Below are 27,824 nucleotides of genomic sequence, written 5' to 3'. Positions count from 1 at the left end.
CTTGCTTTTACCACATACAACTTCTGACGTGATGCTCTTCACAGTAAAAGCTTTAACAGGCTGCACTTTAAATATTTTAGCAATTTGCCCAATCATATTTTGCTTTCCCAAACTGAAGCCCTTTAAAGATTCAACAGTATGTCATTTTAGAGCAGACTGACTAACAAATGCCCACATCTGGAATACATGATTTTAATACTAAACAACAATGTCCATTTTCTCTGACAACTCTACCTGTGATAACCTTCTAAGTGTTTCTGCTGAAACATTTTAAAGCACAAGGCTTCTCAAAGGGAAAGCAAATGAAAGATTTTTTTATGAACTTGCTCTCCAGCTATATAGCTGCATCTAAGCACAGACACAGAGTCCTTTAATTTATATGCTAAAATCAAGCATTAAATTAAGTACTAAGCGACTCCAACACTCACATGCTGGTGAAGACCCCTAAGTGACTGCATTATGCAATAGCATTAGTAGAATCATATTCACAAGGTACAGGGTAAACTGACCCTAAAATCTTATATTTAGCATGATTCAGTAGCGCTTTGTCTGGAGAGCTACAGTCTTTACCTCAGGTTTTTTGTCATGAATGCTTGAAACATCTTGATATAGAATTGTAACATTTCAAAGAAGTATTTGCAATGTAAGAATATACTAAGTGCTCTGAGACAGGTATCCAAATTTTATAGCAGTTTGCGCTTTGAGGCCCGTTAAAGAAATGCCCATATGGTCTGAGCTCTTCAAAACAGAAAGTTTCCTGCTCTTAAAGCATTTGAAACAGCACACTGTGGTGAGATCCTCTCTTCTGCATGGACTGCTAAAGCAGACTGTGAACATCGTGTGTAATATAGGTTAATTTACCCTTGAACATGGTATGCTAAGTTACCGTGCAACCAACACTTGCCTCCTATGAAAAGTATAATCTCAAATTCAGCCAGGGTGATCAATTAGTGTGATTTCATAGCCACTGATTACAGATCCATTGAAATCAGTGGAAAATTCTCATGCATTTCACTCCAACAAGGTCAACTCCAAAGAAAGTGGCTCAAAAAAAGTTGAGAAATTATTAATACAATGTTCCATTTAAACCAGAATCTTCTGATGCTTTAAGACAATCAATGCCCTACATGGCAAAGACATAAGTCAGATTCATCTGGAAAAAAGAAACACTGTGTTTTCAAAGTTTTTTAATCCTCTCAGTAGAATACAGTTGAGTGATTTCACCGTAACCCACTGGCAGCAGGGAAGCCCTACTGGACTACCTGGAGTGTCTGTTCTGTCTGTTCCTGCTCCAAGCTGAATAATGACAGGCCTTGCATAAGTGTGTTCCCTCCTTCGTAGGAAGCAGAGATTAAAAAGCTGTAACAAAGGCGTTTGTTGTGGGGGCTTGGTTGTTGTTTTGTTGGCTTTTTTAAAATTTCTACAAAAATATACAGACTCTGCATTCTCTTCCATCCATCAGCAAGATGCAGCCACGGTAGTTTTGTCTGAAAGCTGAGATGCCACTCATTGCGCATTTCCCATCTGCTCAGAGGTGGTACAGTAAGATCTGCAGCTATGAACACACTTCCATTTGAAGGTTGTACTAATGTTCAGACTACATTTAGTGGTGCTCCTTCCCAGCTATTTTTTCTAATGGAATGTGTTAGCTGTATGTTTCAAAATAAGAAAGTTTGCCAAAAGATTAGGAATCTTCAGGAGTTTCCACTGAGGAATGCTTTTCTTTCTGTTGTTTCAGGGTTAGGGCTTTTTCCCCCAGTATTTCAACAGAACATTTCTTCACGAGTTTTTCTAGAGGAGCACTGAAAAGTTCACTTTTCAAAAGCAAAGTTCACCAGTCAAATCACCTTCTTTTCCTTTCATAAATCAAGCACATATAAGAAGGAATTTTCTTTTCCCCCTATCCTTCATCAGAGGAACTGTAATAAATCAGTTTTTAAACAATGTCATATTCTGTTTTGTAATCAGTGTTTCCTTTCTGCTCTGAGATTTAAAATTAAATAGATGATCTGAAGCTTTAACACAAGTGACTATTAAGCAATACTCTAATCCCAGACACAAAAATGATTCACAGAAATGATACAAATTGAAAGGAATGTTATAACAAAGCAGGTGGTATCAGATCTCTGACATCCAATTACAGTCAACTGCCATGAGGTTTGAGGCAGTTTTTAGAGTGCGAGTGCTTAGAGCCCAGCATAGTTCTTTAGGGCTTTGCATCCTAACAGGGAACATTCAAAGTACCTTCTTCCAAAGGTTTATTAGAGTATTTTAGGCTTAAACATAAGTTGGTTTCAGGGAAGAACAAAGCATGTGAATCATCAGATGTAACCCCCTGTTGAAGTTTTAGGCAACAAATTGTGTTTTTTTAAAAAAAAGCCCTTTCAATTTTTGGGTTTTGTGTTGTTTTTTTTTTTTATCAATACATGCATTTATTGGCAGTATCATAAACTGTTTAGACTCTGCTTTATTGCTTGGAGTATAGCAAGTGGGAACCTTAAAGGAGGCAAAAAGAATGGGACATGCAATATGAAGGCATGCTAAGAGATAGTATTTTCTACTTTTACTCCAGGATAAGATTATTGCCTGAGAAGGACTCTGTGATATGACTAGCCACATTCTGCTTCACAATATGTGGGGTTATCCATGTAAGTGGATTTATTAAATTTAAATCGTCTGGGCTAAGATATTATTTTTATTTCTCCTTAATCCATGTTCTTTCATTCTCAGTGAAGTGATCCCTGAAGCTGTCTCTGGACCTTGGGAACTCTTTGCTACTTAGGTCCAACTTTGTCCTCAGATGTTACTGAGTGTATCAGAAGATGCACTGACTTATGTATTTAAAAACCGAATTGATCAGAACAGTTATAAAATAGTATTACTACTTTGGACATATACACCCTCATTAATCTGATGATCCAAACCTGTTTTGCAAATACTAAAAATTAATTAAGATAGACACACAGAGAGGCCAAAGCTGTCAAATCTGCCTAAGGCATTTGGACATCCTCTTCCCATTAAAATTTATATTACACAAAGCATTACAGTTGTTGCCCTTGCAGCCACATCATGGACTGAAAGTTTCTAGAGCCTCTCTGCCTCCTTATCCTTGAAGATGGCCTTGTCAAGCTGTGCTTGAGTCACATTGGCAGGTTACTGCAGAAGTGCTTATACTCACACTGCAGTCATTGTGTTCTCCACGGCTGCAAAGTCCCCTGTTTCAAGAATTCAAATCATATGAAGAAAAGCAATTTCTGTCAATTAAACCCCTAGCACTTGTTTTAATTGAGATGTTGGCTTTTATGACTTGCAATGACCAAAGCATTTGGTCCTTCTGGCTAGGAAAAGACATGTATAGCCTATATGGAAGGAAAGGAACAGAAGTTAAATTTCCCTCATCCATAACCCCAGTTTAAAAATAGCTTCTCTGGTTCTTATAGCAGATATTACATACGCATGACTTAAAATGAAGAGCAAAGTGACTTTTTTTCAAGGTTTTGAAGAGCCTATAATGCCACTCATGTGCAATTAAACTTGAAAACGACACTAAATGCCAAGCTACAGCAGCAAACCCAAAAAGCCTGCCTCGAAGACAACAGCCTAAAGCAAAACCATAAATCCCACTTAAAGCAAACCTACTACAAGGAAGTCAACATTACATTTTAAAGAGTACCGCTTCCCTAGCACACAGTTATAACCACTGCAAAATCTGAGTTTTTGAGTCTGAAACTTTTGGGTACTCAGTGGGGATGGACAGAACTGAAAAGACCATTCAGGACTAAAGGGCTGCCTCAGTAAATGACTATTGTTAAACATACCCTTGTATTATGTCACCCTTGTCTTATGCTATTATACACGTGCAATTGAGAACTAGAGCAACATGCGCTCCCTGGTCTGCAGTGGAACCACCCTGAGTGCTGAGCACTGGGAACAGGAATGCTGTGTGATCAGCAGGGAGGATCAGCAGGGAGGACCCTGGGGTTGCCTGAAAAATAAACTGTAATCTCTTAGTCTTTACACATTAGTAAGACAATGTCTTGGCTAGTTTTTATTCTGACCTCCAATAAAATTCTCTTTATATAAAGTCAACACAAACCACACCTGATAAAAACACTACTCTTCTTTAACCTGTGTCTGTTTAAGTCTGCAATTGTGCCTTTCTCAGGTAGACATATCTGGATTTTATGCACAAAAAGATGTTCAGCAGTCTCCTGCACAAGATTCAGGGTCTTTAGAGACACCCTACCTGTGGTTCAGGAATTTTGAGTTTTCCCACCTGACTTAGGGGTTTGTGGTTATGTCTTAGCAAGTGTATGCACACAGATGCTTAATTTTAGGAGGAAGAAGTGGGTTTGCTAAAGGCGAGATGAATTGAAGACACGCTAAAGAACATCTCATGCCTTCCAAATTTCTCCTACAACTACCCTAACAAATTGTGGCAATTAACATGCTGTTAGTGTTAGATGTGTGCAGCCAGTGCAGGTGCTAATAATTGAAAAAGCATTTAGAGCTTTTACACCCTGGCTGAATATTTCATGATGTGCTGCATGTTTCACTATTTACTCAGTGGGCCTGTGTCACTTCAATCTTCTCTGACTGCTTTGACTGGTGCTATAAAGCTCAACCAAGACAGAGCGACGGCTTGTCACAGGAAAACTCCAGTGACTCCAGCAGCTCACTGGGACTAGCTATGAAGGTTGTCACGACATTCTGATGGAATTCAGCAAATGTTTTGTGACTAATACACCCAACATTTGTCGGCTACCATTAGCCATTCCCTGGTGACCCTGCAGTCTGTGTGGATGGCATTAAGTTGTAAGGAGAATTTGTTGCCTCTGAGTGTTACACTAATGACACTCTCTTACTGATCTTTCCTTTCACAGGTTAATCAGAAACTAAATTTTTAAGGATTCAGTGCCCAGATGCACCAGGCTTTAGAGAAGAAAACCCAGTATGACAAGAGAAAGAAAACCTGCATTTTACTGCTAAATGCTTTCACTGTCATATTCAGAAGCTATCCTAATATTATTACAATCTCATACAGTCTTTTTTCCCCTAAATCTAGAAGAAGACTATATCTAATACAGTGGTTGGTACCTAGTGCCTTATCCAGTTTATGGGCCAAACTACACTGTTAATTGTCCTTTCTTGCCTCTTGCTCTGCCCAGATGTTGCTGTTTTTTATTATTCTCAAAAGCCTTACTGAAGATTTCCCATTAATTTATCAAGACTACTAAGAACAATGATATAAAGCTGCTTACTGTAAGAACTTTGTTTTTTTAAATTATCTTGATATCTCAGGACATGATCAAAATATGTTTCTGAAGTATGAAGCATCTCACATAAAAAAAAACCAAAATAGTTAACTTCCAGACTTTTCCACAAGTGATTTAATGAGGGGCAGACAAGGCACACAGTTAATGTGTCTTTTGTTCTTAAGATTTCCCATTTAGATCCACTGAAGATGCAGAACTAGTAATCTTTGAGGAGTAGGAGAATGTACCTGAAAAAATAATTTCTCATTTGTAAAAACTAAACCCACAGTTAAGTGGCATCATAAAATATAGGAGTTTTTGTCACTTAAATGAAGAGTGTGACATTACGTTTAAAGCTACCACTGTTGCCAGTCAATGTTTATAAGAATACTTTTTTTTTTCTTTAAACCCAGTTTATAGCTAAAGAGCTTTTTCTTTCTATTGCTTTGATCTGAGTGCATCTTCTCTTACCCTGAACTTTATAAAAATTGTATTTTTCTTCTGCAGGAAAATTCTCCTTTCCTTTCCTGCTCTCCCATCCCAAAAAGACTTGTCCAAGACTTCAAGTAACCTCAAAAAAAAAAAAAAATCGGATGCTGTTTTTATTGCCATGGCTTATAACACAACTACCACATTGGGTTTGTATGGCCTGGTTTTGGTAGCTAGGGTGCTACAAGGGTGGCTTCTGTGAGAAACTGCTAGAAGTTTCCTCCACTGGCCAAGGCTGGGCCTATTAGAAATGATGCTAACACCTTGGTTATAACAGATTTAAGAACAAGGAAAAAAAAGTTATTGTGCAGATGTAATGAGGCCAGAGAAGAGCAGGGTGAGAAGGTGTGAGAGGAACAGCTCTGCAGACACCACGATCAGTGGAGAAGGAGAAGCAGGAGGTCCTCCAGGCACCTGAGCTGAGGTTCCCCTGCAGCCATGGCAAAGATCATGGTGAAGCAGGATGTGCCCCTGCAGCCCATGGTGGTCCACAGGGATGCAGAGTCCCCCTGCAGCCATGCAAGAGACCCAGGCTGGGAAAGGTGGATGCCTGAGAGGGGGCTGGGACCTCATAAGATGCCCGCGCTGGAGCAGCCACCCTGCAGGGCCCTGCAGACCCATGGAGAGGGGAGCCCATGCTGGAGCAGGTTTCCTGGCAGGACCTGTGACCCTGTGAAGGAGCCATGCTGGAGCAGCCTGTCCTTGAAGGACTGCAATCAGTGGAACAGTGACCCAGATTTCAGCAGTTTACAGAGAACTGCTGTCCATGGAATGGACTCACAATGGAGAAGTGCACAGAGAACTCTCCCATGGCATGGACCCCACACTGAAGCCAGGGAAGGACTCCTCTCCCTAAGCAATGGGAGAAATGACACGTGATCACTGACTATAAACCCCACTCCTCATCTCCCTGCACCTCTGGGGGGAGGAGGTAGAGCTGGGAAGGAGGAAGAAGTGGGAGGAAGACGTTTTAAGGTCTGTTTATACTTGTCATTATCCCACTCTGATTTTTTAGCAATAAAATCAATTAATACCTCTGATGTGAGTCTGTTTTGTGAGTGATCTCTGCCATTATCTCAACCCATGAAGCCTTTGCTGTATTTTCTCTCCCCTTCCAGCTGTGGAGGGCAGTGAGAGAGCAGCTTTTGAGGGTGTCTGACATTAGCCAGCACCAACCCACTACAGTCTTCTTGAAACCTGGGTACCATACTTCAGATCAAGAAGTCAGTCCTTCAACAAAGAAATGGAAAGGAGACAAACAGGAAACCAAACCTACCAGTTCCTGGTCTACCAACAGTAGTGAGAATCAGGAGGCTAAAAGATACTACTACCTATCATTTAAATAATTTAATTCTATAGCATTGTTAAAAACTGGTGTAAGGCAACATGGGTAATCACTGAATTACTCCCGTTGTTCCATAGTGAACTTGTAAAACAGAATCAAGAAGTGAATTATGCTATTATGTACCTGCTGGGTTGCAGCTTGGTTATCATTGCATATTAGCACTGCATAAAGTCTGAATATAAATTTGAGTACAAAATGGAAACTTGCAAGGCTGAGGGACATAAATATATACCATTATTATGGTTCATCAGTGGGCTTTCACCTTTTCAAATCTTACCTTCATGTCTGGTTTAAGGGAGTCATGGAAAATTATCAGAGTCAACTTATTTTACCAGTTATGGCTTGAGAAATGCTTCCCTAGAACTGCCATCATTTTTTCTTTTTTTTGTTTCTATGAGAAAGCTCACAGTTTCATTTCATGGAAGGGCAGCACTAAAATGGCAGAGGCAATGCATATTCATGCTGAGTGGCACTAGCAAAAATGTGTATGTACATTTAAGTGTATGTGGCTTAGTGGGTGGATGAGGACATAAATGTGCACAGCCATTGTTGATATACTTAAAATATTATATACAACTTCAGGAAAAAAGACAGGAGGTTTCCTCCTCAACTTCAGATAAATAATCTCATTAGGCTTCTGGAAACGTATGCCAAAGAGCTCACTTGTTTTTCTGTGTCATTTAGCTGGGTCTTTGACAGTTTCTGAGCAAGTTTTATTGTTTGGTTGGGAATTATTTTAGATCCTCAATCAAAAAAAATCCTCAGGTTTACGAAATTCTCCTTGGCAACACACTGAAAACCCAGTGTCCTCTGATGCCTCTGATTCTTATGTGATCAGGGACACTAATGATAATGACCCTTTGCTGAGTATGCTACTTGTCTAGAGGCCTATGTCAACTACACCACTACATCCAGAGTGGACAGGGACAAACTATTTGTTTGCTCTTCAGGCCCCTTGGGCCCTGTCATATGCTATTTGTTCTTGCATTAAGAGGTAGTTTGACTCGGCTGGGCTGACATTTCCTTCAAGTCAGTGTATTCCACTCAGGCAGTAGCAGCTACCAAAGCAATAAGTATAGACTTGAGGCTCAGCAACAATCATTTAAGTGGCTTTTTTGATTCATATCCAGGGCTTTTCACATTTTTACTGGTCATTCTGAATCCAAAATGACACATTTTTTTTTAAAAACTAGCTTTGCTACTTGCTATTCAGGCAACATAGCCTCCTCATAGCTAATGTGGCTGCTCATCAATAACATGCATCAGAACCTGCAACTGAGATGATGAATAAGGACTGATACTGCTGCATGATACCAGAGGCATTGATCAGTTCTACTTTTCTTCTCCACCTCATGGAAGGATACCTGATATGTGATTACTCTCCCAGTCACAGCCTTCCTCCCTTTTCCTTCCAAGCCTATTTAAATTTTACTTTTTACTGTAATAGGGTGTTCTTGTGTTCACATCTTAACTGGAGGAGTATATTTTTTCCTGTTGGAGTTTCAGTTATTTTAAAAAAGTATCCATGCCCTTGTGCCTTTAGTGGGACAGACTTTTGCTGATGTAAAACAGGTAAAAACAGTCATGTCAATGCTGAGTATTTTTCTGGTTAATTTGCATTTGTAGATATTGTTGGAATTTGAAAGATTTGTTTCTGATTGATTAGACTCTTCTAGTATTGCATTAGTGTGATTCTGCTCATGCCATTTGATGTGATGCAGCATTCATTTAGAACAGTGCCTTCCTAAATTTGGGTCTAGACCATCTGTGATGCACACAAAGAGCATTTGTATGTCAATTATCTATTTATATCAGTTAGTAATATATTGTAATTTAGAGTCATTAAAAAGGTGCCATTAAAAAGATGTCTCCAATCTATCTATCCATTTCATATTTTGTAACGCAGATTTCTACTTACGTGTTAGTAAATCTCAAAAACTCCCACTCTCCAACCAGGTCAGACCATGTGTCATGAGGTCCCAGGGAATCCCTGTGATACCATTTCCATCCTCTGTTCTAGTCCAGCAATACAAGAAGTCAAAGTTTTGTCTCATAGCATAATACCCTCCACTACTGTGGGAATCTAAAACCTATGCAGCATTTTCAACATTATCTTAACTGTAGGGCTGCTCAGAACGATTCAAAAATCACAATTTGCATTTCAATTTATTAATGAATTTTTCACATATTTGTTGTTTTCATACTCCAGACTTCTTGTCTTCCAGGCTCCTTCTAGACCCTCTGGATCTAAAACCACAGCTGAGAAAAAGTTTGCAAAATAGCCAGCTATTTCTGGGCAGGTGGGACAGGGGCAAAACTGACTTGAAAAAGCAGATTTTAAAGCAAATTTACAAAAAAACTTCCAAAGATAAATATCAGCTACAGACATGACAGTGCTTTAGCTGATTTACCTCTTGGGTACTTCTGGCTGACATGCACTAAAGACTTCTGGGCAGGAAAGCAAGTACCTGTCACTTTCTGTAATTTACAAGGACACGAAATAGCAGATTATTCAGTCCACCTTTGTTCCAGAGAGGAGAAAAGAGTTTGACCATTACAAACAAATCTTAACAGAGCTCTCTTCTGATTCAATCCACTTTGTCTTTTCTAGCACCTTGGACCAAAGTTAATTCAGTGTAGATAAAGAGTAAAGGAAGAGACGGTTGGGTCTGGGGAGAAGCTGAGGGTGCCAACACTGGGCTGGAGAATAAATTTAGCAGCAACAGAGATGAGAAAGAAAACAATGTCTGGATTTGGAAGCCTGGCAAGTTCTCCACTCGCTGCTCAACCTGTGTTTAGCAATTCTGATGTGCTACTGAGCAGACAGCTCAGGCTCAGGACGACTACTCTCCCTCAGTCCCTCTTCAGCAGGCAATGAAAGCAGGCTGTACTTTGAAAATCTTCCCCCATCATGCAAACTGACACAGGCATGCTTTTCAAAAACCCACAGCCAATCTGTTGATCATTACTTATTTACAAAGGCCTTCGGGCAGAAAGTCCTGTAAAAACCATACTTGATACGGTATACACTAGCTTTTTCTGCTTGTGGAAAAAAGTACCCCTAAGGCTACCTCAAACCATCACTTTCTATTGCACATAAAATGTACCATGTAACACTAAAGTATTTAATATATATGGTATAATATATCTACAGGAAAGGCATTTGTGTAGAAGTATGTTACCCTGTATTTGGTAATTTGATGTTTTGCTGAAGGCTATGACTTGAAAAAGCCTGCACCTAGTACAGAGGACCTGTCATCTCAGTACCCAAGAGCCAATAGAATAAAGAAGTACCCTTAAGCAGCAAAACTTTGACACAGCTTTGAAGCATATGAAAACAGTATAACTCCCCAGAATTATTATTACTCAAGATCAAAGAAATGAGGCATACTTTACATAGCAAACAGGGACAGTGTGTTCAGCTCCTTCTCTCTCTCTCTCTCTCCCCCTTTCTCTTTCTTTTTACTTCTATTTCCCCAAAATTAGAATCTGGGAGAAGGTGAGGGGGGGAATCTCTGCATGTTTAAATTTTAAGCAGTTAAAACAATTAGCACCAGATAAGAGGACTGTCCAAAGGTAAGTAAATTGAAAACTATGCTAGCATGACAACTGGCACTATAAAAATGAGAAGTTTGCCAGTATGCTCATTTTATTCTTCCTCATAAACTGTAAACAAGCATGTAAATCAGTGTCATATGGGCAAGGCTGAGCTAAGAGGAAGGCAGAGAACTTTTAATGACACATTCTACAGAAATAGATGGTCAATAGGGGAAAAAAAAGCCACAGCTGGGTGCATTTTCCCTCTGTGAATCAATCTCACTTTTGGTTCTGTAGTCTAAACAGAGATTAAGACGATTTGTGGAAGTTACGTCCTTGAATATGCCCTATATTGCAGAAACAATAAACAAATATGGATGCTTCTGTAACTGCCCAAAGAAAATTCCAGTCTAGTGACTGAAATACAAAGAGAAATATCACCTACCTGTATCCAGAATCATTACAGGAACAAAATCATTGTCAACAAAAATGATAAGAGATTTTTTTTTATGGAAAGGACTATATATTTGTATCAATTTTTTTTTCACTTAACCTCTGTGAACAGACACAGTTATACACACATAAATCTCAAATTCCACGAATGTGTCTGTTTATATACGCAAATAAGTTTACATTTTCTGTGTATATGTACATATATATACACACAGAGTGGAAAATCTCTGCTATGGTATTTATGGATACAATTATGGACTGAGGGTCTAGCCTGGGTACATAGGATATGCAAAAATAGAGCAGGAACAGCCTTGTTGGAAACTCTGTATCTACTACTGGATCCAGTTTTGACTGAGTGGAGCAGGTAAAAGGCAAAGCACAGAGAGATAGAATGCAAATCACATAATATTTTAATAGATTACAATTTCTTGTTGCAGTTCTAGTTTCGACAAATGTCTTAGAGGTGATTTGTCCTATAAAAGGAAACTACATAGTTATACAAAGGAGTACTATTGTAAAATAATATACACATAGCAACCGGGGAAGGTATCACTAACAAGATTCTGTTTTCATCACCTACTTTTAGAGTATATACTACCCTCTTAAAAATCCCTGTATTTCATAATTAATGTGCTTTTAGCTTGACTAAAACTGCGTTAGTTTTGAACTTTGCTTTGGCAAGTACATATATTATTAGACTTTTTCATCAGTCTAAATCAATTAACAGAAATTTGATTTCAATCGACAGGATAAAAGGAAGGTAATATTCAGGTTCATTTTTGATTGTGATGATACATCTCACATATGGCCTTAAGTACAGAAAACAGTACTCAGAGGGAATCCAACAAAAAGAGAATTGCCTGAGGCAAACTAACCACATGAGTTCCCCTGATTGGTTAGTGCTATCATTAGTGCCACTGCTGTTTAAGAACTACACATGGACAGGACAGGGTGACAGCTAAGACTTTAAAGCCTATGTATTTTTCAAACAGCTTTTCAAACTGTTTTTCATGACAGAATTTTTTTTCAGCTCTATCATTAACTGCTGACAAGCTGACAGAATAAATACTTCAGCCTTTCAGAAACCATCTAACAATCTCTTTTTTTCACCCCCTCCCCTTATTTTTGATGTGGGGGGAGGAGAGGAAGAAGGAAGAAAGAAAGGAGATGAAGATATGAGTTTCTTACAGTCTTACCTCATCAGTTTGGGTGAGGAGTTGGGCGAATTTCGCATGCCTCCATTTCGCTGCTTTTTTTTGGGTGATAGTGTCGACGGCTGCTCATCTTCAACTGGAAATATAAGGAACTTATGAGATTAAGTACTGCTCTGAGTGCAATGTGAAATAAAAGTGAAGTAGCAAAGAACACACACTCTATGTCCATTCACGCACTGATACTTCATTGCTAACATAGGCCAACAGTAATAAAAATCAAATACATGTTAGTTGAAGAGATTGGTTTGAAGGAGAAGCAGAGAAGAATACCAGGGTTTTGAACACAGGTGTTCAAATTGATTTCATACTTCAAAAACAAAGGCGGGGGAACCACATTCGGGTTATTCTTAGAGTTATTATCAGTTAATCTGCGCTACAGAAAAATAGAATTAGTGCTCTGCTGTATTCCCAGACAGATAAAGTACTATTTTCAATACCAACATATCAGCTGCCAGCCTGCTTTTGCTAATGAACTAGACACCAGTTGGTTCTCGCTCCTCACATGCCAAACAACAGAGTCTTCATGAAGAGATGTAAAATATTCAATGCCTTGATGTTCAATGATTCAGTTAGTCGGGAATGTGAATGCAGCCTGCCATTGTGCACAGATCTCCAGCACAAGTCAGACCTCATCGCTCTACTCTCCTCCCAAAACGGAGTTTTAACAGGAGTGAACAGAATGAGGTTGAACGGAAGTGGGGAGACAATACCTGTATAACAGAGAATGCATGTGTTATGCAATCTTTTAATGAGGATGAGGTGCATTTTCAAGGACAGATTGATTTCCAGATAGAAAATCACTTAGAGTTTTGTCAGTCATAAACTACTCTTGGATAACTTATGTCACAATATGTATTGCTTAAACAAGTGCAGCTTCCTAAGAACTCATCTATAGGAATTAACCACCATCTTTACAGTTTTGAGACTGTAACTGCACTTGATAATCTGTGTGTAACTTTTACATGTACTATCAAAGGGAATAAACTCATGCCTGCTTTCTCAGGTTCATACTAATGCTACTTTATTCTGGTACAAAGAAGAAAAAATAATTTTTTTCCCATCCTACTGTTAACTGAAAAATTAATAAGAAGATAATATAACTGATGCCTAGAAATCTTTTATTTTAAAGCTAAAAGGAAAGACATTAGTAGTAATAGTAGCTGCTATATTTAAAGAGCTTAGTACACATTAGTAGTGCACAAGCAGAGGTTGAAAAAAATACTACTTGCAATAAGATACATAAGAAAAACAACGAAAATGGGATATATGTCACCTGCACCAGACTTATCTGTGAAGAAATTAAACAATAGTCTTTTGTTATAACTCTCTTCTGACACTATTTTATTACAGACTGCATTCCAGCCTATCATGTCTGTCTGTTTGCCCAAGCCTGCTATGGAACTTCATTTTGCCTTGGTCAAGAACAAAGGGCTGAGCCCTGAAAAGACAGATTTTGCTTTTAGATGACCTGGGAGAACAAGGGAGTCACAACCAAAGAAAGCTCTGCAAAGAGAAAAAAACAAACCAAAGCAACCAAACAAAGCTAATCCTAAAATAAATGTGCCAAAGAGTGGTGTAAAAGATAATACTTAGATCAGAACAATGACTGTCTAATAAGGATTTATTCACTAAGTTTCTTCTCTTCTTAGGCAGTATCCCTAAAGACAAAGGAATTTTCTTCTCATTTGACTTTTCTTTCTTTTTCCAAATCAAAGTCCTACAGTGTAAATGCTTATTGATGCTTAGTTAAATGCCTCTTAGTCAAACTTGGCTTGGAAATAAATAAGCCCACAGAAAATTCTCACAAATACACAAACTGAAATTTTCTTTCGGTGACAGTTTGCACATATTAAACTAGATCACTTCAGTCAGTATTAAGCTACATGTACTATGAAGTGAACATGCACAGAATTGGTTTTTTGGTAATATCTTTGCAGCTCTGATTGCAAAAAAGCACAAGTCTTTGTACTTTTCAGAATACCCTCTTCAAATTATTCTCTTGAAAATGGCCCAGTCTTGTTTTAAACTTCTCTACCAAAAAGTTATTTGCATGCTATTCCATACAGACAATAGCTTTAAAGATATCCACTGTGCTCTCTTGTTCTTTATTGGATATAAATATTCAGTTCCACCACTTAAAAGATCAAATGATCAAGCATCATGCAAAATGTTCCTTCCAGAAAACAACAAATTATCTGTTTTACTCTCTTGGGAGTAAAAATTCTAAATTTCATCCAAATTAATCTGTTACCATGGGGTTACAGAATGTTTGTCCAGAGATGCAGTATGGCACCACAAGTGTGCTGTTATACAATTTGAGCAGTCCAAGGAAGATACACATCCATCAGCACCATAGGCAAAAATCTTACAGTAACACAAGTGAACTGTAGATAATATTATAACCAGAAATATTTCTCTGCACAAGAGAAAACAATATTAAAAAATAATATTCTTCCAGGTTTTCAGCTAGCTAATAAGACTCCTGCCTGATCCTTTCAAATTCTGAAAGTTAATACAATAAGGATACTTTTGTACTATATGGTCCAACATTTGTGTTCTGCAGCGCTGCCAGGCGATGCTAACATGCCGCCCAATTAAAATCAGTCTTACTTTGTAACCATCCAAAATAACAACTTCTAGAAGTACATTTCTAGCAGTCTGCACTTGCTATTGGTACTGCATCTGCAATAAATAAGATTCCTTTTTGGATATGTGCTTGTCATATTCAAATCATGTTACTGTCACCAGTTGCCTGCAAAGCCCAAAGTTGGTGAGGCTCACTAGTTAATTCCTGTTAGCAAAGCCTTCTGAGAGATCTCAATTTGTTGCTTAACCAAGAAAGGCATTTATTCTCATTGTAGCAATGGAAGTACATCTATATTCATCATATGACAGAAAATCAAGTTTTATTTTTCATTGAAATTCTGCACAGAGTTTACAGGGCCTCTGCAGTTTAGCAACACAGCTCCATAGGAATGGGGGAAGGGAACACATGAGGTTGAAATATGTGAATAGTATCTAATGGACACTATTACCTATGGCTTGGTTCCCAAAAATGTTGCAGTGATAATTCACAAGTAGTTTCTTAGTGGTAAGTAGGATATAAAATATATTTAATTATTATCCTTCAGATACTCCTATCAATTTCCTGCCTATTTAAAGTGGATCTAGCAAAATTTTTAGTAAGGTTATTAAATATTTTAGCTTCATGGTTTCTGTGTCTGCATTAATTTAAAAGGGAGTCTTAAATTCACTTGTTCTTATGAAAGACAAACATATTTGCATAGTGGGGCTGTGATATATGACAAAAAATTCTGATATTGTATGTTTATTTTTGTTAATGAGTCCCCATTTTTTATGTCTTTATACTACAGGATTTGTATTAACTACAGCCATATTATGTTATACAGACTTTTTTTACCGCTTTAATGAAAATTGGAAGTTCAAGAATTGGACACAGAGTTTTATAGATTTGGAACTCAATTCAGCCTCTGAGTTCTAATAACATCCAAGAGCTTGTTTGCACATCCCTAAGTATAACACTTATTGCACTGCTGTAACAGCCCAGAGCTCACTGGTCTAATAGCAGTTTTGCAGTTCAGGAAGACTCAATGCTAAAAAAATGTCAGGCGAGTCTAATGAGGCTTCAGACACTCAGTTTTATGCTGGAGTTTAAATTAAAGTTACATTGATGTTTCAACATGTTTGCTTATTCTTGAGTAAAGAGTGTTCATTATTTCAATGACATAACCTCCAGACAATGTTCCATGAATTGGTTTAAGATGTGCTGGTAATTTTAACAGCCTTAATGTGGAGTTGAACATCTGTAGCAACATATTACTTGACTTTTATCCTCATTTCATTTTTAAAGCAAAAACAAAGAGTAAGTCTTCCAAAACAGTGGAGAAGTTCATAACTTTTTTTCTTTGTTATTTTCTAACTATTTTTAAAACAACACTGTCTCCTTTACTGCCTCTTCCATGTCACTAGCTGCACTAATTTACAGATGCTTTTTTAGACACCAAAAAGAGTTGAAATTTGAAATAACAAGATGTTACTGAACATCACATGAACTGGGATACCTGGTAAGTTCATTCTGCCTAGCATGTAAATGCTCCAAAGCAATTAAATCCTTTGAAAGGTAAAGCACAAACCACCCAGAAACATTAGTTGACTAGCTATTTCAATTAACTTATTAATCACCACATCTGGAGAAACCCACATCTGTAAGCACTTATCAGAGCATTAGTAATGTCATAGTCACATTGAAAACAGACTGCAAAACCATGCACAAACCATTCTGTATCGCCTTATGCATCCAGCTACTGGGCTACCTACGGAGATCTTGGTTCAACCCAGGCTTTTGGGAATGGTAGCGGTATTTTACAGGCAAGCTGAGTGCCCTTTGCAATCTACAGTAGGTAGATTTTCCTTGTTCAACAGAACTCAGTAAGTTAAGGTGCAGCAGCGAGGGGTTGTTGGGTAGGAAGAGGCTCCCTTTACGGTTATTAACAAGTGGAACAGGTTCCGGGATTCCTTCAGTGGACTTGGCATCAATCAATGCATTAGTAGTTGCATTCTTGAACTGATATGAACCTTTTGGGTAACTTGATCTAGCTGCATTCTTTACTTCTAAATAATAAGAAAAAATTTAAATTAATTTCTTCATATTAAAAATATTTAAAACCACAGGCATGAATCAGTTTTGATATTATGTGGAAATACAGACTTTAAAGCTTAAGGTATCAGTTCCAACAGCAGAAATAAAAGTTTATACCTGCAGCTTTCTTATGTTGTTGTTTCTTTTTTTCCTCTAAAAATGACTCTTTATAGAAGAATACTTATAGAAGGATTATTCAACAATATTATCACCTTTAAGCAATAATCCCATCCTAGCGTATGTATGTCTGAGGTAATACTTATTTCCCCATGTTGATAAGGGCTTTGAGACTTACTATCTGTGGAAGATGTTTATTTCTTTGAAACTACTGAAAATGACAGGGGAGGTAAAACGCTCTGCTGCTATTAAAATAAATAAGGAATCATAGAAAACATAAGGTCACCACTTCAAAATTGTGCAAGCATACTTATGGAATTAAACTGATTTTAAGGAACCCACATAAAAATTGTTGAGTATTCAACAGTGCTGCATACTGTAAATTTCAGGAGGTCATACATAGTACCTCTGAAAAGAACGTTAAGAAATTCAATTTCCTAAATATGGATTAAGCTTAAAACTGTGATTCCTTGTCTTCCACGGATAACATATCAAGGCTACTTCAACACTACCCCGTCTACTAATACCTCTAACAAATGGCACCCTCAGTAAAAACCAACAACAAAATATTTTTCTGGTAAAAACACGCAATAAAGATCTTCTCCTAATGCTTGTTTCACTCTGAACGAGTATAGTGTAGAGAAGAAGGTATATAACAGAGCTGCTAAGACCTTATTATTGGTTATGTATAATGAAGTAAGAAGTTTAGGTAGGGAGTAGTTGGCAGACTGATAAACTTGCAGCATTATTTATTATTGAAACATATATATATATATTTCAATTGCCTTAAAGTTTCAATGGAGAACACTGAGCAGAGACTAGAGGCAAAGTATTTGAGGTCAGCATGTTTTTTGGGATCTTTGTTTAGTTTACCACCAGCTAGAAACACCATCTGGTAACAAGAAAGATAAGAAAATAGCATTCCCATGCTTGCCATTTTTCTTCAAGCACAAAATCTGTCTCTCTCACAGAAAAGGTGAGTGTATAGGAATTACAAGAGTCATTTGAAAGTACCTTCTAACAAGGTTGAACAGGTTGGTGGCAAAGCACCCATTCCAATTCAATGAGCTCTTGATTGCTTGCTACTATTCTGAGATAGATTGAAAAATTAGTGAGAAAAGAACTAAAGTCTAATTTATGACACTATTCTGATTTTTAGTAAGAGAAGTAACATAATAATAATAATAATAATAATAATAATAATAATAATAATAATAATAATAATAATGATGCATACTCACCAGAGTTCACATGTATTTTAATTCATCAGAGGAGAGCATATATCTTTGATTAGCAATAATGCCACAAAACCAAAATACTGAATACACTACTTGAAAATTATCAATTTTACCTCAGAGTTACTGGGTTTTTAATCAAATTTTGTACTTCTACTTTTGATATTCCTCCAAGTGAAATAATTTTCAGATGATAAAATATATCTGCAGAGAACCAGCTCCCTACACATGTCACTGGTCAAGCATGTATTTGAAGGCCTTGATATGCATCAACTCAGTTCTATTTTTAAAGTGCAGATAATAATACTGGAAATAATCTTTAAAAATACACATCCTCTATCAAAGCATCTTCACATGAAATGGAAGAAGACCAGAATCTATTAAGCTTATCAACCCTTTAATCAAGTTATAAGAAACACCATAATCTTTTTACAGTCTCTTCTGGAGTTCAGTAAGTGATGGTTTCAGATATCAAACCTGACTATTAAGCAATAACCTTCCATAGCAGTGTATGTTTTATAGCATATTCCATGCAGACAAATTCAAGCTTTCCTAAGATTTTGTGCTTGTGGTGGCACAGCATGTGTCAGAACAAAAATACTTGTCTTTTGGTATGGCTTCATATCTGGAGCGTGGCATCATATTTAACAGCACCACATGATTTTGTTCAGCAGGAAGGCAGACTGAGCTGCTTAAAACCTAAGTTACTTCCCCTTACTTCCAACAGTGTGGACAGGTACTATCACTGAGCATGGGCATAACAAGTTGCCAAATTTTTTTTGGTCAAATTATTCCAGATTTAAAAATTCTAACTACTGGTTTCATCCCATGACTTCTAACCTCCTGCCTCAAGAGCTTAGATCAAAGTGGAAGACCCACAGTGGACGAGTCATGAAATTCTTTGTACATAGGACGATTTTCTTTCTCCAATAGTTTATGGCCCAAGTCTTTTTACTTAGTCTTCAAAAGCAAGGACTACAGAATAATATCTGAATGACCTATCTTTGGTAGAGATAATAATCTCTTTTTCCATTCCTCCTAAAATTACACATATTTTTTTACCACAGAAGAGTGAAACCGGTTACTCTTAGTGTAAATAGTCTGAAGGTGCACGCTGTGCCACATACATGCGGCTGTCAGAATACACCTGAACTACATGAGCAAGCACAGAGCTTTTGGATGAAGCAGTTCTGTACAACCAGGTGAGAAACAAAGGTCAGCTTCAGCAGATACAGACTATAGTGTGCAGAACCTAAAACACTTATGGAGCATTCCCCTGTTCACCAAAGACAGCTAATTTTCATCAATAATTTCTTTAAAATCTGATAGGGTTCTTGCACTATTATGTGGGCTGATTTCCATAAAAAACATATTTGGGAAACAAAGATTGCTGTTAATTTTATGGAACTAAATACATCCTTACATATTGTCACTGCCTCACTAGGTTTGGCAATCAAACTCTCTGGATTGGGGTAATTTTTCATACCACTGTGCAACATCAAATCACAACCTCCAACACCACCAGGGTTCTTTTCCAAGTATGGGATGAATTTAGCACCACCAAGTCTACTAAAACAGGACTATTTTACTAGTCATAGTTAGATTAATTTATTTTCATGTAGCACGACATATGACTTTATTTCCAATGCAAACAGTCACAGATCTACATTGTTTATGCTGCCTAAGTTCCTTAGAACTGTTCAGTATATTTTCATGTATCCATAAGGCATTATTATTACCTAAGAATATTTTGAGAGCCATTTTGACACCAAATTTTAAACTACTTTTTGAGAATGGCAAACAGTAAGGAACAGGATAAAAGTAGAGTAAGGGTAAGAAATTCCATTTTCTGTAGTATTTTCTAATTGCACCCTGGGTGAACACAATCTACTTTTAATAAATGCTGTGCAGAATTTGCCCAAGAAGTCTGTCAGCATTAGAGAGATAAAAAATAATATGTATAAAATGTGATATATTAATGCAATCGTAAAGGTATTTTGAAGTTGCATATATTCCTATTCCTTACCCCCACCCTCAGGAACTCCCTTTCAAGCTCAATGAATATACACTTGCCTACAGACTGCGTTAGGGAATCATGCCTGTTTCTATTTCTATACATTTTATTTATTATAATGAAGATAATTTGAATTGCAATCTGCAAGTCCCTGAACATTTTTAAAACAACAAATGTAGTTAAACTAATGCCTGTGGCAATCTCTATTTATTCTTTGTGAGCATACACTTGCCATAACTTAAAACTGGGCTGAGCTTTAATTTAAATGTAACAAGGCAGAATACCAGTACAGTGCTTTCAACAAAATGGCTGAAACTGGCTTCAGCATGATTTGCCTGGAAGGGAAGATGAAAATGTGTTTTAAAGGAGAAAAAAATATCCTGACCAAAACCAGACATTCTAAACAACCACCACTGATACCCAGTGCTCCTCTCCTCCCCCATCTCTATCAGCTGCTAGGCTTTCAGCACTGTTTTTCACCAGACACTAGCACAGTGTTTTCCTTCATAGTCAGCCATCAGCCAGAGCTGTCACTTGCAGATACTTCATTTTTGTTTCAGTCTAATTCATACTGCACCCCCTTAATCTCTGTAGTGAGTAATGCCATGTCACTGTGAAGATATGTCAGATCCAGCATTAGAAATACAGAGAGTGTTCCTAACAGTTAAACTATCTTGGTTTGAAGAAATATTTTATTTCTCCCCCCAACTTAACTGATGTCTTTCTCCTGAACATCTTCCAAGCTGACCTCCAAAAGAGCAGTCACCCTTCTGCAATGCGGCTCAGCTTTCATGGGGTGGGGGGTGAAGACAAGTTGCAGCCCTGTATTACTAAATGCAAATAATCAATATGTTGATTGATCTTTTGGCTACCAGAATTCTTTTGATGGGAGTGACAGCGAGCATGACTTGCCTCATTCAATGACAAGCCTGTTTAGACTTTTTTCTACCTACCACTTTGTGAATCAGGCAACTGAAAATACCCACAGCAATTCCTCCAAACTGTCAGCTATTGCTGTGATTCCACCCAGCACCCCCTGTACAAGACAACAGATTAACCATTAGGCTAGATATGTTGAAAATATACAGCTTCAACCTTTCCTCAGCTAGCTCAGAGCGATGTATAGATGATTATTTCAACCGTCAGCTGCCGCATAGACTTAAACCCCTGCACAATAACTCCTGGATTCATCTGCCCCTTGTCAAACTTGCACAGCTTTACTTTGAGCATACATAGTGTGGCAGTTTCACTGCGGATCTAGAATAATCCAGACGGCTGCTGTCTCTTTGTTAACAGGAAGCTAAACTGATGAGTTTGTAATGCATTTCTTATCAAAGGTACTTTCAAAAAAGGAAATGTGCCAAATCAGTTGGGGTTGCAATTTAGCATAGTATTGAAATATGATTTTAATCAAAACATTTGTTATTTGTTGGGGAAAAAAAAACACCCCACATTATTCATCCTCTAAAAATCATTTTATGCCAGTGAACTATTTATTTAACAAATTTACTTGATTTTTTTTTGGTGGTAACAGATGTAATGAAATCATTGACTAGAAACTACAATATAATGGTGCTTGATGAGATACAAGAATGTTAATTTTAGAAACTGTGGAGCAGCGTTCGCTTGGTGTCTGAACTGGTAATTCAAACGAAACAGGATTGCTGCTTTTGTTTCTATGTGCATTACATACTCAGGGAAATGCATTTCATCCTGGTTTTTTAATACAAAAAGATATGCTGCATATCTACACACTATCACCATTAGAAAAGCAGGTGAGGCTGGCTTTTGGTTGCAGTGTCTGCCACTTAAAGCAGATAAAACATCAAGATCCAAGAACGTCAAGAATGCATCAACAGAACATTTTGCAAATACTGAATGGTGCTTACACGAGACATTCTCTTAGAAATTGCAGATCAAGAAACATTTCTTTTATCTTTTTTTTTTTTTTTGCCCTCTTTTTGTCCCAGGCTTGTACTTTTTGGCTAAAGGCACATAAAATTTCAAAACAAATGCATTGTGTCTACTACTTTTTTCTTTTTTTCCTTTTTCTTCCTATTAGGATCCAATACTTAAATTTCATATTAATAATACATGGTCTTTCAGTTTTAATTATTCTCCCACATTAAGAACTGAAACTCAGCTACAGATATATTTCTCATCTTTGCTTTTCCTTGAATGCTGAAAAAAAGACAGTTAAGAGCAAATGTGGAATCTTGCCATGCTGGATCCTGTTATTAATTTAAGATGGCTGCTCTGATACTCAGTGAAATCAATATAGACTTTAAGCTCCTGATCTTTTAGAGTAACTTGTATATAGGATGAAAAATAGACTACAAAGGAGTTTGGAAACCCAGAAAACATATAACGTGAATCTTTTGGTGAAGAGGGTCTGGCGTATGGATTTACATCATTTGTGCTAGTTTTTAAGAGTAGAGAAATTCCCTAAGGTTACCATAGAAATATGGTATTTTTTTCTTTGCTCCTCCAGTTTAATTCAATAACATAACTAATATGTATTAATTATTATCACTTCCCTGTTACTATGACTTCAGCAAGCAAAGGGGTTTAAGGCTTTCCAAACTGTGGTTGATCCAAAGTCCAGTAAAGTCATAAAAAACATTTACACAGACTTCAGTGGACTTTAGATCAGGAGCTGTTCATAACTCATGTATATGCTGTCATAAATGAGAAGCAAGCCTTTCCCATATATACAGCATTTTACACACATTGGTGTGTGCAATTTTTAGAAGAAAGGCTTCTGATTTCATGGATCTGATTTCTTGTTCCAATACAGAGGTATATAGACAATAGGACACTATTTGTACATAACAAACATCTTCTCTTTTCCCTGCCAAGTCTGCACAGTAGAAAAAAAGCTACTTCAATCCCTAATCAAATGCTAATTTATATTTAGACTAAGTCATAGGTCCATTGAACCTTCAACATATTTTCTAAATCAAATTTTAGTATTCTCTCATACATTTTTCTTGATTTTTAGTCTTCATTCTCCACTGCCTTTTCAAATTATGATTCACTCTGTAATTGTTTATTCAAGTCATTAAACTGTTATTGGAAAAATGTCAAATGAAAAGTTAAAAAAGGCAAAGCATCAGTGGACTTTTTTTCCTCCCTGTCCATTTAATTGTCCAATAGACTTCTCCACTATGCCATATCCATACAGAATACTATTTGGATAAAGGAAAGTTTGTTTTGGGAAAGGGTGAAGAAATGGAGATGCCCCTAAAGTACAGAACTTAAACCAGAACATGGTGTATTTTCAGGGGGGTCTGCTCTCCAGTCAAACATCAAAGTGAAGGGAACTAACTTTGTCTTTTCAGAGTGCACTCTGGAGAATAAGGAAAGTCAAATTGTCTCACTGGTATGGCAAGTGTAAATATGCTGAGTTAAATTTTAAATTATGTTACTTCATTATAACAAGCTGTTCTGCTCTGAGCATGGAGGAGGAGCTACAGAAAATGTTACCCCAAGTGTCAGAAAAGAGCTGTTCAGACCCTGTGCTTCCTACCAAGTCACAAGCAGCTATGAACTATGATTTTGGAGCCCCAGCTGCTGTCTCCAGCACAGCAAAGTACAAAAGGATTGCTCAAAACCACACGCTAACATCTTAACAGACTACCTGATGACCCCATGACTACAGGCAGAGGATTGGGAACCTCCTGACTGGGATTTAGTTTTATCACTGATCTTGGGTTACACAGCATTGGGTGGCTCGCTTGCAGTCAATTCTGTTTTAAAGTATTTTATTACTCACAGATCTTGCTAGAATTCAAGTGACCAAATTATGTGAAACTGTGGCCATTAATCTCTGATCTTCTCAGACCTAGTAAGTGTTGCTACTGCTGCTTGAAAAGTGCATTTGGAATACATTCCATAAAAATATACTACATTCAGATGTGGTATTGTTTTTACAGTGTTTGGTGGTTTGTTTTTTTTATTAGACATGAAAGTGTGCCTCTAACATTGAATAACTGTAACATCCTTTTTATTCCTGTGTTTCTATTTCCCTTCCTTAAAAAAAATAGTGTAAATAAATGGGCACTGATTTCCTTATGAGCAGCCCTTTGACAGTTCCCTAAGGTGTGACATGTAAAGCCAAAAGACACATCTTTGGGAGATACTTTAGCAGTAGCAACACAGAGCAAATTATAATATTCCATGCATTGTCATAGACTATCCTTGTTTCAATGCATAGCAACCCAAATTGTATTGTCCTTTGTCCTATTGCCTCAAAGAAGGTTTTGACACCAACTATAAGGGACACAGAGAAACAAGTTGTGACACTAGCAAGGGCACACTGTAGTTATGCAGTTCTGCTAAACTGTAGGAGGAACCTGTCTTGTTTTCACAAAGTTAAGGAAGTTTCCCCTTTGTGACTAAAAACACTCACAATCTGATCAGTCACTGTAGAAAACAGTGAAGTTCTGCTTGTGGACAAAAAATAAGCTACTATAAAAAAAATCTAAATTTGAAAGGCCACTCATCATTGTGCCTATGATCTCTTTACTGTTTACACTCCCCCTGCTCCATTAAAATCAGAGAAAAATATACAATGCCTTGAAGAAACTAAGAGTAAAAGTAAGCACAGGAGTCCTTGGTGATTGCTCTGCTCCTTGGGATTAGAAATCTTTTATTTACAGCATAGATTTTGTCAGGCAGAGTATTTCAGTGCACAGGAAAGCAATATTTCCATGCCTTTGGAGCAGGACTCCACAAATTCCAGCTCAGTCTTCCTGCAACTGTTTCCTTCCTGTGAACATTGGGAAGTCTAGATTTCATTCTGCAGGAATCTAATTAGAATTATTACTTCTCTTTTCCATTTAGAAGTGCCAATTTATCTTAACATCTTTAAATACATATTTCCAGTGTAATTTCAACCTGCATATTCTAAAATTTTAAACTGAAATAAAATTTCATCTACCTTGCTCATTACAAGAAGCCAGACTAGGTCCCTGCCAATACCACAGTGAAGTAAAGATTTTCCTACACTTCTTATAAATCCAGGGGATTGTATTCTTAAATTCTTGTTGTCACACTCCTGTTATTTGTGTGGCCATCATATAATTTCATATGTAAAGTATGAAGTGCTGTGCCTGTTTACATAGACACTGGTTCTAGAGACAAGTATGGGAAAAAACTGTATACCATTTAAAAGAGCCATCTGAAATATATTTTTTTTACAATTGTTTCCTTAGCAAAGCAATACATAATGAAGTTTGTGCAGGCTCCTCAGCCACTACTGATTTCTAAGGCAGCACCACCACCTGCTGGTTACAGGGAGTTTCAAGACCCAGTGCCGTTTTTCTGTTTTCAAATCCATGCAGGAATATAGTGCCGTATTTCTCAGCTGTTCTTATACATAAAAATGTTGTTACCAGAAGAGATTTTTAGCAGATTTGTTGCAGTTTAACAATACTCTATTAGCTGAATTATGGCTTTCATAAAAGCAGGCAATGTTAACAAAGAAATTGTTTTATGCAAAGTACTGTAAGCCACAGAGTAAATGCTAAAATTAATCAAATAGATTGAACCTGTTGTATTAAAAGGCTATTGTCACATATGCAGGTTTTATTACTTACAGATACACAGTTGAATACTCTCTATAACACTAAGAAATTATTATTTTTTCCCTAAGCGATCCCTACTTTAGTGAATTCCACAATGTACTTCATTCTTTTGAAGCTTTTTTCTTGCTTTTAACAAATGCATCTAAAAAACCAATACCACCTGTTAAATCTATTAATATAAAAACCAGCCAAGATATAAATAACTAAGATTAAATCTAAAAAAAATAGCAAAAGTACTGATAGCGAAAATGGAGATGAAATACAATCAATTGCTATGGAAATTTAGGGAAGCATAGTACATAATTTCTAGGTAAATACTGGCAAAAAAAAAAAAAAGGAAGTAAAACAGCATAATAGCAACAAAAAACTCCAAAACTCGTATCTCTGCAATAAGCTCACAGCAGCCTGGCAAAATTGATTGCTATGGGAAGCAAGAGCTGGCAATCCACCCCATATGGGTACAAAATAAAGCATAAGCTAAGAAACCTAATGGTTACAACTAATAACAATGTTACTAACATCATCATTTTGATTTCTCATAGCAGGAATACTCAAAATGACGGATGTATACAGCAAGGATCATATTTTTCAAACACAACTTGAATAGGCTCAAAATACCTCCATATAAAATAAAAAAAAAATCCGTAATGAATTCTCTCAGATAATTTCTCTATTATTAAAAAAACCTACTTTACTGATAAGATTGAAACTTCTGCAGCAACTAGAGTTCAGCTCTTTTGCAATACTGTGAGAGGGGAAAGCTTGCCATCTCACATTCACTTCATGTAAGACCAACTATAATGGCATAAAATTACATAGGCTAGCAAGAGAGAAAGAAAGCAAGTAATACTGAATCTACCCAACTAATCTGATATCCATGTTAAAAAAAAAAGAATTACATATGTTTTGTCCTTTTAGTTTTTACTTTGATACTAAAGCTACAGAGAGATGCCAACCTTGCTTAGCTCATGACATGGATCAGACACATCACAACCCATGATGAGGAACAGCTTCAGAAAGAAAATTTCATCAAACCCAACTGCATTGTGCTTGGTACTACTGGATTCACTAACCAAATCTTGATGAGAATATGGGCATTACCAAAGAAAGAGAAGGGAGCTCAACAGAGCACCCTCACTGTTCTCACACAGTCCAATGAATCAACAGGAGAGGGGAAAAAAGCAATGGAGAATTTTGGAGAGGACTGTCAAGGTGTTGAATTAGCAGGTTACTTAGTTGTGTTCTATAGAGCACTTGGTGTGCTCAGTACAAAAATCACTTAAACACTAAGAGTATAAAATTAAATACAGGTGACATCCCTTTTCAAAGTAGGTAGCACGATAAGAAAGAGAGAAGAATGATAAAATTTAAAAAAAGGAACGAAGATTCTGTAGGAAACCACAGAACTGCCAGGATTTCTGTTGTATTATCACACCAACTTCACAATAAACTCTACAATCACCTGGAGCAGAGGAACTCTCTCCAACAAAGAAAATTGATGTATAAAATTTCATAAGATTTACAAGTCAGTTACTACCCTAAAAGAAACTATATCAAACACAAATGCCACAGGATGCCAATATATTTGGAAATACTGCTGCTGCCAGATGTTTTGAGAGGCAGATACTGAAAGCATCCAGAAATCCTATGCTCAGGGGACGCTGACAGCTGTCAAGAAAGTCATCTTCCAAAATCAAACTGCTTGGAGCTCTACCTCTGAGGGTTTTATTCTGTCCTGTTTGAGGAGAAAGAAGAGGGCACACAAAAGAGTTATATGCTAAGGGCAGATTAAAACCAAATGCATATTTTGACATATTTTATGTTCCTCATGGGCAGAACTCAAGGATACCGCTGGGGAAATCTGTGAGACCCAAGGGATAATTTCAGGATGTTTCCTGAGCTGTATGTGGATCTTGA

General features: G+C 37.2%; 1 protein-coding gene across 12 annotated transcripts in view; it reads right to left on the bottom strand.

Moving 5' to 3' along the window:
* Positions 1 to 27,824, bottom strand: part of KCNMA1 (potassium calcium-activated channel subfamily M alpha 1) — a 402,729-nt gene that overhangs the window by 52,783 nt on the left and 322,122 nt on the right. For all 12 annotated transcript variants that reach the window (XM_030950724.1, XM_030950723.1, XM_030950725.1 and 9 more), the window contains one exon: positions 12,276 to 12,369. In XM_030950724.1, the coding sequence (XP_030806584.1) occupies positions 12,276 to 12,369 (94 nt within the window). The remainder of the gene's footprint in view (positions 1 to 12,275; positions 12,370 to 27,824) is intronic.

The sequence above is a fragment of the Camarhynchus parvulus genome, chromosome 6 (genome assembly GCF_901933205.1).
Source record: "Camarhynchus parvulus chromosome 6, STF_HiC, whole genome shotgun sequence".
NCBI lineage: Eukaryota > Metazoa > Chordata > Aves > Passeriformes > Thraupidae > Camarhynchus > Camarhynchus parvulus.
This window is presented reverse-complemented; position numbering and strand designations above follow the sequence as displayed.